Below are 9,726 nucleotides of genomic sequence, written 5' to 3' on the forward strand. Positions count from 1 at the left end.
GAGACACGGGCAGAGGAAGAAGCAGGCTCCCTGGGGAGCCCAATGCAGGACTCCATCCCAGGACCCTGGGACCACGCCCTGAATCAAAGGCAGATGCTCAACTGCTGAGCCACCCAAACGTCCCTTCCGTGGTTTTTATCACTGTTTCAATTACCTGTTTACTTATTTACCTGTGCATGTTGCCAGAGCTGGTGATCTTCTCCATTTGACTGCCAGCTCCCTGAGAGCTGAAGCCCCTGCTTTATTCACATTGCCATACTTGGGGTGTCATGAAGTTCTGGCCTGGAGCGAGTGCTTTATGCATACTTGTTGGCTTATGAAATCTGCTCCTGGCTTCCTCAGAGTGCCCAGCACCACTATGAACACATCCAAAGTGCCAGTGAATACCTAGGGATTAGTTCCATGCCCGAAGACTCCTTTGCCACAGAAGAAAGGGGTGATCAATTCCATTTCTGCAGGAAAGTTGACTGAACAGGGACTCAGGGAAGGGCGCGGGGGCGCAGGGCATTGTGCAAGAGCATCACCTCATGGGTGGTGGGCAGCACTAGCCCGGTGCTGACCAGCCCTGTGATTGTGACACCACTCCCCACCCCCTAGATCCTCTTCTGGGTGGATATGTCTTGAAAGTAGGACTGATGTGAATGGACAGTCTGACTTGTAGGCTTTGCAACTTAAACCTGGAAATACAGGGGCGCCTGGGTCGCTCAGCTGGTTAGTATCTGATTCTTGATCTGAGCTCAGGTCTTGATCTCAGGGTCATGAATTCAAGCCCCTTGTTGGGCTCCACACAGATTGTGGAGACTACTTAAAACCAAACCAAACCAAACAAACCTGGAAATATAATGTCTTAACCAAGATGACAGATAAAGCATCTAGAAAATACATAAGCAGGTTTTTTCCCCTATTCTCCGCACCATTTAAAAAATAGTTGGAGGGCGCCTGAGTGGCTCAGTGGTTGAGTGTCTGCCTTCGGCTCAGGTTACGGTCCTGGGGTCCTGGGATAGAGTCCCACATTGGGCTCCCCACGGGGAGCCTACCTCTCCCTCTGCCTGTGTTTCTGCTTCTCTCTCTGTATCTCTCATGAATAAATAAATAAAGTCTTAAATAGTTTGATAAATAATTTCATGTAGCATATATGAAGTGAACAAAACCCCACCTTCTCTGAGGACTTTACATGACTCCCTGCTGGTGCTGAGAAGTCAGGGTCTGCCATCCTCCAAGGCACTTCCAAACACCCTGGATCCCTAATCAAGGAACTGAACCCTATACCCCCTCCAGGTTTTGTTGCCTGAGTGTGTTACAAGAACCCGATTCCTCCCATGAGTGGTTGTGTGCTGGGTGTGATGTGAGGCGCTCTGATGCAGGCCCATCCAGCCCCAAAGAGGTCCCAGATACTCTGTCCACATGCTTGAAATGGACGTTTCCATTTATCTTTGGGCTACACAACTCTCTGCAAAGCGCCATCTCTGCTTGTAGGTGTGTCTGGAGAGCATAATTAACTCAAATATTTACAGCTTAGTTAATTTCATCAGTAAATGGCTGGAGGTTGAGGAGTCTGTCTGAGGTCAGCCACCACTGTACATGGACCCCCTTTTTTATTCTCCTGTAGGGTTAAGTTTGAGCACGGCCCTGGATGGCTCTCTGCCCAGGCAAGAGCGTGTGTGCTGGACACCATCTCGCCTCTTGTGGCTAGCCTGGTGTTGGGGTGGGGGCAGAAGTGAGTCACCTGGGCCCCTCAGAGATATGTTTTAATGGCTACTGCCCTTCTCTTTGCACCTGTGATCCTTACCCTAGCAGTAGCGGATCTTCTCACTCTAGCAGGCAAACAAAAAAGAGGTGGAGTGGGGGGCACAAGTGTGAGACGCTTATGCTTTATTGAGGGGAGCCAGGCTGGGGACAGAGTGGAAGAAGCATCTGGGGAGCAGCAGGAGCTTCAGCAGTTGGAGATCTTCAGCTTCTAAACCCTAAGCACACTCTGGGCTTTTTATGACTGCCCCCTAAAACAAACAAACAAACATCCCAATACAATGGTGAGCAAACCTCAAAGTTAGGCCAAGATGTCTACATGCAGAAACTTCAATGTCAATTCAGAGGTTCAGTAGCTCTAGGAAGAGCTAAGCTTGTAAGAGTTTTGATTATTTCTTGGAAGCCTCTTAAAAAGGGTAAGAGTATTGGGGCACCTGGGTGGCTCAGTGGTTGAGTATCTGCCTCTGGCTCAGGTCCTGATCCCGGGGTTCTGGGTTCAAGTCCCCCATCAGGCTCCCTGCAGGGAGCCTGCTTCTCCCTCTGCCTGTGTCTCTGCCATTCTCTGTGTTTCTCGTGAACAAATGAATAAATAAAAACATCTTAAAAAAAAAAGTAAGATGACTGAATCTGCTTCCTGGAGGAATATGTGCACCAGGACTCTCCTCTCTGGATTAGAAAGGGGTCAATAGAAATGAGGCAAGGCTGTATAGCCCAGGGACCAGGGTGGGGTGGGGTGGGGTGGGGTGGGGTGGAGGGTAGGGAGTGGGGACCCACTGCTAAGCAGCATGAATGAAGGGAGCTGTGTACCGTGAACTTTAGGATGTTCTCGGTGGTGTTTGAGGGGAGGGTGTCCACCAGACTCTTCAGCTGGATCATTGCATCTTTCATGTCTGCGTCTGGGTTGAAAAATTCAAGTGTAGCCTGGTAACTGGAAGGCGTGTCCAGGAAGAGGGCTTTGATGACATTTAGAAAGTTCTTGCAGATCTCTGCAGAAGCTGAAGCAGGGAAAAGAGAGAGTACATGTGTCAGGCCCCTTTCCAAGCTGGCCGGGCCCTGGCTGGGCCTGCCCCAGATGTAAGCAGGTGGGCCTGTCAGCAGGAGGTAGCGCCTTTCTAGTTGCTGAGATGGCGCTGAATGTAGGTCTGCTGGTGCTCCTTGGCACTGTGGGGAGACTTCCTGGGGTTGCAGCCAGCCTTTCGTGGCTTACGCTGCTTGCACTTCCTGGGTGGGGGTGGGGCGGGGTGCATTTGTTCTTTCTTTCCTTTTTTCTTTTTTTTAAAGGTTTTATTTATTCATTCATGAGACACACACACACACACACACACACACACACACACACACAGAGAGAGAGAGAGAGAGAGGCAGAGCCAGGCAGAGAGAGAAGCAGGCTCACTGCAGAGAGCCTGACGTGGGACTCGATCCCAGGTCTCCAGGATCACATCCTGGGCCAAAGGTGGTGCTAAACCGCTGAGCCACCCGCCACCCGCCCCCCCCCCCAATTTGTTCTTTCTGTTAGAGTTCTAGACAGAGCACTGATGAAAGAAGTTGCTGATCTGATCTTTTACGTAATGTGGGGTTTGGGAAGAGGCTACTGAGGGTTTCTGGTTGTTGTTCTGCCAGTAACATGCCTCTTACCAATGGTTAGTGATGGTCTGAGCCACTTGCCATGGGGGTGGGGAGGTGGCTGGTGCAGGGATGCATGGGGCAGTCGGGCCACACAGAAAGAAGTACTTGCATGGGCCAAGGGCAAGCCCCTGATCTGGCCCAGAAGAGGCTTCCTCCATGAGCTCTGGGTTCCTGTGGTGCACTTACTCACCTGCCCACAAGCCTCCGTGTCCATGCCTGGCCCTACTATGTTCCCTCTGCCTGGAGTGCCCCCTGGATTGTGCTCCCCCTTTAGGCCCCTGCCCCAGGAACATGTGGGGCAGTCAGTGGTTCCTATGCCTTGAGTCTCAGTCCCCATTCTGGAATTCTTTGCCATGTGTGCAAAGTTTCCGCTTCCCTGCCTTGGACTCCAGGGACCCCAAAGTGGCCACTCCAAGTCAGATGTCCTCCAGAACTTAGAGTCCTGCTTTGCAACTTACTATGTCACCTGGCAAAGTACTTTATCTTTATGTGGCTCCACTTTCTCATCTGTAAAATGGGGATAATATCCCAATTTCACAGGGTTATTGTTAAGAATGAAAAGGGGTTCAGAATAGTGATTGGCACATGGTCGGTGCTGAATAAATGGGAGATATTATTATTGTTATTATTACCTGTGTGCACAGACAAGTATACACACGCATCCCAGATCCACCCCCTAACATATTTCAGCCCCACCTTGCTGAGCCGCCTGCTCTATGCACAGCACTGAGATCTAATTAATGTACAATTGGCCTTTGAACAACATGGGATTGAACTGCCTGGGGCCCCTTACATGTGAATTTTTTTCAATAGGTGTGTTGGAAATCTTTTTTGAGGGGATCCCTGGGTGACTCAGCGGTTTAGCACCTGCCTTTGGCCCAGGGTGCGATCCTGGAGTCCCTGGATCAAGTCCCACGTCGGGCTCCCGGCATGGAGCCTGCTTCTCTCTCCTCCTGTGTCTCTGCCTCTCTTTCTCTCTTTATGTCTATCATAAATAAATAAATCTGAAAAAAAAAACTAAATACCCCAAAGAATATTTAAAAAAAAAAAAGGAAATCTTTTTTGAGATTTGCGACAATTTGGAAAGACGAATGAACTGGATAGCCTAGAAAAAATGAAAAAAACTAAGAAAAAGCTGGGTATTATTGTCAGAACACAGTATATAATACACATAACATACAAAATATGTGTTAATCAGCGATTTATATTATTGGTAAGGTTTCTGATCAAGAGCAGGCTAGGAGTAGTTAAAAGTCAAAAGTTATAGGCAGATTTTTGAATGTGTGGGGGGCAGTCAGCACGCTGAAGCCCTATGCGGTTCAGGGGTCAACTGTACATGTCAGTCCAATGATGTTATTTCCCCTTAAAGACAAATATCTCTGTACAATAGTTGTCTGCAGTGCATCTTGGTTTTGGTTTTCCAACTCTCCTGCCACCAACCCCCAGGGTCATCAGACCTACCGCCATGGATGTCATGAAACTTTCAAAGTGAATTAATTGAAGTTGGCTAAAAAAACAAAAAACAAAACCCCAAAAACCTTTTTGTTTGTGTTTGTTTATTAAAAGCAGTAGAAGAGGCTGATACAGAGTAAAAACCAATTCCCAAAAGATCACGGGGGTTGAGAGAGGTGGGATCCCCCTTGCTCTCTCTCTCCCCCCCTCTTTTCCTCCTTCTCTCTCTCTCTCTCTCTCCCTTTCTCTCTTCCTCCTTCTCTCCCTCTCTCTCCCTCCCTCCCTCTCCCTCATTCCTTCCCTCGTAATGACAGCTGCAACTATTCAGAGACTCCTAATCTTTTTGGCAGAGGACGAAAATGTTTAGAAAACTCTACTCTGGTTTGGCAGTTTCCCGAAGGGAAGATCCCTTTCTAGAATATTCCTCTAAGCCCAGAATGGAAGATCTTGCCTTAGCTTGGATTTCTTTTGGAGACATGAGGCTCTGTAGCTCCTTCTAGCCCCTTTGGCTGCCAGAGTGGTGTGAACACCCCAAATGTGAAGGCAGCACTGTACCAAGGTCTCTTGGCATCTTGGGATCTCTCCAAGACTGGGCTCTGAGATGCTCATTATTATTCCTACGGGAATCTCCATACGGGATCTCCTCCATTCCAGCCTCTAGTCTGTTTTGACCCTGTCATTCTTGAGTTGTTGGCTATGGAAGATGGGATCCCTTCCAGGTTTCCTCCCCAGCTCAGTGTGCTCCCCAAGTACCCGAGATAGGCCTGTTCGCAGACCCGGCTTTTTGGCTGGAAGTCAGCATTCCAGCTAAACAGCTGCCCCCTGTCCTAAGCAGAACCAGGGTGGGTGCAGGAAGGGTTCCTGAGCCTGGCCTGGGGGAGGGGTCTCTGGGAACTCACCAGGGCTGCAGTAGAGAGCCAGGGTGACCAGGGCAAGGATGACAGCGAGCTTCATGGTGGGCAGGAGGCTGGCGAAGGAGGCCCTGGCCTGTCTCTGGACCCGGTGGTCTTGTGTGAGACATGCTCATTGGGGTGCCTTCTTAAATGCTCCAGGCTGTACCTGGAGGGAGGGAAAGGGGTGGGGCCTGGGCTCCATGGATGGGACCACACTATTTACTTGGGTATCAGCTTGGTGGGAAAGGTAAATATTCTCTTTTCTCAACCCGGTGGCTTTCCTCATTGGAACTGACCTCACACAAATGAGGCACTTGGACAGCAGGAAACCCAGAGTGCTAAGTGGAAGCCACAAGAGGACCTAGGTCAGAGGGTGTGGAGGCCCGGCTACCTGTGCCACACTCACTGAACCTGAGCCCTGAGCAGTCCAGGCAATTGCAGAGTCCACCCGGACCTATCACCCCAGGAGAAACTGAGGCCTGAGGCCCCTTACACATGGCTTGGGACTCCTGATGCTCCACTGGGATCCTCCCACTGCAGCTGGAGGGTCATGTGGACCAGAGCATCCATCTCTGTGGTCAGGCTTCAGGGCGACCCTGGACAGAAACACGCAGACAGATGAAGCCTTGCTCTGGAAAGCCCCCGAGAAACCCAAACCTCAGATCAGACTGGAGAATGTGTTGCCTCAGGCTGAGTCTGTGTCCGCCTGAAGCTGCTCTCATGTCTTATCCTCCTGATGGCCAAATCCATGGGCACTTTAGGCCTTATCTCACCTGCCCTCTTCATGGCTTTGACCTTTTTGACCTTTTGTTTCTTGAACTGTTCTCTCTCCTGCACTCCCACGGCCCTGTTCTTTCCTGATTTCCTCCATGATCATCCTTGTTCTTCAAATGTTTGCTTTTTACTGACTGTGCTTACCTGTGAACGGTTCCAGACTTTGGTTGCAGCCCCTTTTGCCCTCCAGAGGCCACACCTACAGCTGCTCCCTTCTTTCTCCAGTGCCTGTGACTTAGGACACAGGCCTGGGCTGGCCAGACCCAACTCCTAACAGCTTCCCGTCCCTAGCTTGCCCTCCTTGGCCATCTGCAGGAAGGCCAGCTGAATGATCTTTCTAAAACCTGCTGATCATGTCAATTCTCCTTCTTAAAACCCTTTGAAATCGTCCTCTTTGCCAACAGCGTAAAATTCAAGTGTGATCTACAAGGTCCTTGTCCACTGGTCTTTGCTTATCATTTGAGCCTCTTTCCCCACTTCCCCACATAGTGATTTGACTCTGTCTTAGTATTTGTGGATTCAGGAACATGCCATGTTTTCCTTTTTTTTTTTTTTTTTTAAAGATTTTATTTATTTATTTGACAGAGAGAGCAAGAAAGAGAGAGCAAGTGAACATGCAGGAGCTGGGGGATGGGCAGAGGGAGAGGGAGAAGCAGACTCCCCGCTGAACAGGGAACCTGATGTGGGGCTCTATCCCAGGGCCCTGGGATCATGACCTGAGCTGAAGGCAGACACTTCATGGACTGGGCCACCCAGGAGCCCCATCCCATGTTTTTCTTCATGTCTTTCTACTTTTGCACAAAGGATGCCTCATGCCTGGAATACACATCTCCTGTCTTGTCTACTTCTCCAAATCTTGTCTGTACTTCAAGATTCAATCAAATGTCCATTCATTCATTCTGAGCACCTGCTATGTGCCAAGCATTATCCTAAGGGGTGGGGATTGAGGTAGATATAGAGAAGCACTGCCTGGAGCTTGTCACCTGACCATGAGGAGTGTGGTCAGCAGAGAGCCGCTAGATGCCTGTCACTTTGGGGTCTGCCCCAGGCCCAGAAAGCTGCCCCGTTCAAGGTCACACCCTTCTTGAGGCTGCTCCCCTCTGGTGACCAAGCAAGGAGGGCACTTCTGCACTGTGCAGAATGACTCCCGTGGGTGACCCTGACTCCACAGCTTCCTGCCCAGCTGGCTGAGACTTTGCTAGGCCCTCACTGCAGGTGCATTGCAGGCCAGCTTTCCCTCCGCCCTTTCTGCCCCTTCCCTGAACAGTTACTATCCCTAACAGTAGCTTCCATGGAACCACCAACCCACAGCAGGGAGGCAGTGATGGCTGAGGCAGGCCCAGTTCCCTGACACTGTGGAACTTTGCGCTGGTGGCTGGGACAGGCAAGCAGGCAGTGAAGCCAATGACATAATTGCAGCGGCGCTTGGTGCTAGGAGAGAAGGAAGCAGGACGCAGGGTAGAGAATAGATGAGACCCACTTAGGTGGGGGAGTCCGGGGGCAGTTGCTCCAAGCCAAGCTGGTGACTCCATGCTAAGACCCACAGCACAGCATCTAGGCAGAGGGGACACCCAGCACTGGGGACCTCAGGTAGGAAGGACCAGGGTATGTTCGAGGAACACAGATGGGCTATTGTGCCTGCAGTGGGGACCCGGGACCAGGCGTACCGGCCCTGGGAGGGTAGGAGTCCAGATCACGCAGGTCTTTATGCTTATAGTCCTGGGAAGCTCTGGAAGGGGTTTCTTCTTTCAATGCTTTTAAAGAATGTGTTAAAATGCACATAATGCAAAGTTTACCATCTTTACTATAAGTGTATGTACAGTTCAGTGCCTGAATCCATTCACGCTGTGCAGCCGTCCCCATCGTCCACCCTAATAGCTCTTTCCATCTTACAAAACTGAAACTGTCCACATTGAACACTAATTCTCTCTCGTCCCCAACCGGTGGCAGTCCCCATTCTACTGTCTGTCTCTATGATTTTTTTTTTTAAATTTTATTTTAATTTTATGATAGTCACAGAGAGAGAGAGAGGCAGAGGCACAGGCAGAGGGAGAAGCAGGCTCCATGCACCGGGAGCCCGACATGGGATTCGATCCCGGGTCTCCAGGATCGCGCCCTGGGCCAAAGCAGGCGCCAAACCGCTGCGCCACCCAGGGATCCCTGTCTCTATGATTTTGATGACTAAGTGCCTCTCATATGTGGATGCTGTTCTCCACAGTTTGTGGCGCGGGCACCGTGCGTGTCCTGTTTTTGTTCTCGCCATCTCTCTCTGTAGGCTCCTTTCCCGGTTCCCCTGTTCATCTGTGTTCCTTCTTCCTTTCCCTCTCTCCCTCCTCTGTACTCTCTCCCTGGGCATCTCATCTGCGCTCATAGCTTCAGTTACTTCCTACGTTAAGACAACTCCCTATTTTTATCTACACCTCAGTGTAGATAGCACACTCACTATACAGACACGGAAATTGAGGCAGAGAGGGTTGTAGAGGACTTAGAGCTGCAGCCTCGACCATCCAATGCCTGTTAGACACCGTCATCTAAATTTTTCAAAGGCCTTCAAACTCACTTTGTACAAAGTCAAACTCATGATCTTTGCTTCTAAGCCTGGTAGACGTCTCCCCAGGATTCCATCCATATCTTAGCAAATGACCTCACCACCCAAATGGTCACATAGCCTAGAGACACGTCTTTGACGCCTCACCCTCCCTGAGGTCATCTTGACATGGCCCCATGTCCACCACCAAGTCTATGGGCTTGGACACAACTCTGATGGTGCCCCCTCGCTGTTCTCTGAGGGCCTTTCAGGATTGGTCAGCCTACCACCTAGGGTCTTCTCTTCCTCATCCACTCCTTCTGGGGCCATCAGGTCAGGGCATCACAACGGGGTCCTGAAGCTTTAGTTTGATTATTTCTCTCTACTTTGGGAATATCACAGATTCATGATAGGTTTATTTGAGGGGCTACTTATCTAAGAGGTAAGAAATCCACTGAAAGCTGAAAATGACAATCTGCTCATTATTAAAGGAAAAGAAGACAAAACAAAACTGCCATGATATTAAATACCACTTAGCTCCTGGGTCTGACTCCATGATCCAATGCTCTGGTCTCTTGAGGCCAACCCATCTTTTGGGCTTAGTTACAGGTATCTGGGTCACTTACTGGACTCCCTGGGGCACCCTGAAGCCCTCTCTGTACTGCCCCCAGTGGGTCCCTCTGTGAGCTGGTGGCAGGAGTGGCTGGG

At 50.2% G+C, this 9,726-nt stretch overlaps 1 protein-coding gene across 1 annotated transcript; it reads right to left on the bottom strand.

Moving 5' to 3' along the window:
- Positions 1-1,790: 1,790 nt before the first annotated feature.
- On the bottom strand, positions 1,791-5,778 carry SCGB1A1 (secretoglobin family 1A member 1). The gene is made up of 3 exons (XM_055315160.1): positions 5,724-5,778; positions 2,554-2,741; positions 1,791-1,814 (listed from the first exon to the last, which is right to left on the bottom strand). The coding sequence occupies exons 1-3, from the start codon at positions 5,776-5,778 to the stop codon at positions 1,791-1,793; spliced, it is 267 nt and encodes an 88-aa protein (XP_055171135.1).
- Between the last annotated feature and the right edge of the window lie 3,948 nt (positions 5,779-9,726).

This window comes from Nyctereutes procyonoides, unplaced genomic scaffold (assembly GCF_905146905.1).
Source record: "Nyctereutes procyonoides isolate TBG_1078 unplaced genomic scaffold, NYPRO_anot_genome, whole genome shotgun sequence".
NCBI classification, from domain to species: Eukaryota; Metazoa; Chordata; class Mammalia; order Carnivora; family Canidae; genus Nyctereutes; species Nyctereutes procyonoides.

Bases quoted from the DNA above. Each gene is read 5' to 3' on its own strand.
- SCGB1A1 (XM_055315160.1), bottom strand. From the start codon at position 5,778: ATGAAGCTCGCTGTCATCCTTGCCCTGGTCACCCTGGCTCTCTACTGC. The intron at 2,742-5,723 runs GTGAGTTCCCAG...TCCCTGCTTCAG, and splicing joins GGCTCTCTACTGCAGCCCTG to CTTCTGCAGAGATCTGCAAG. The intron at 1,815-2,553 runs GTACACAGCTCC...TTTGCCTGCTAG, and splicing joins AGAACATCCTAAAGTTCACG to AGTGAGAAGATCCGCTACTG.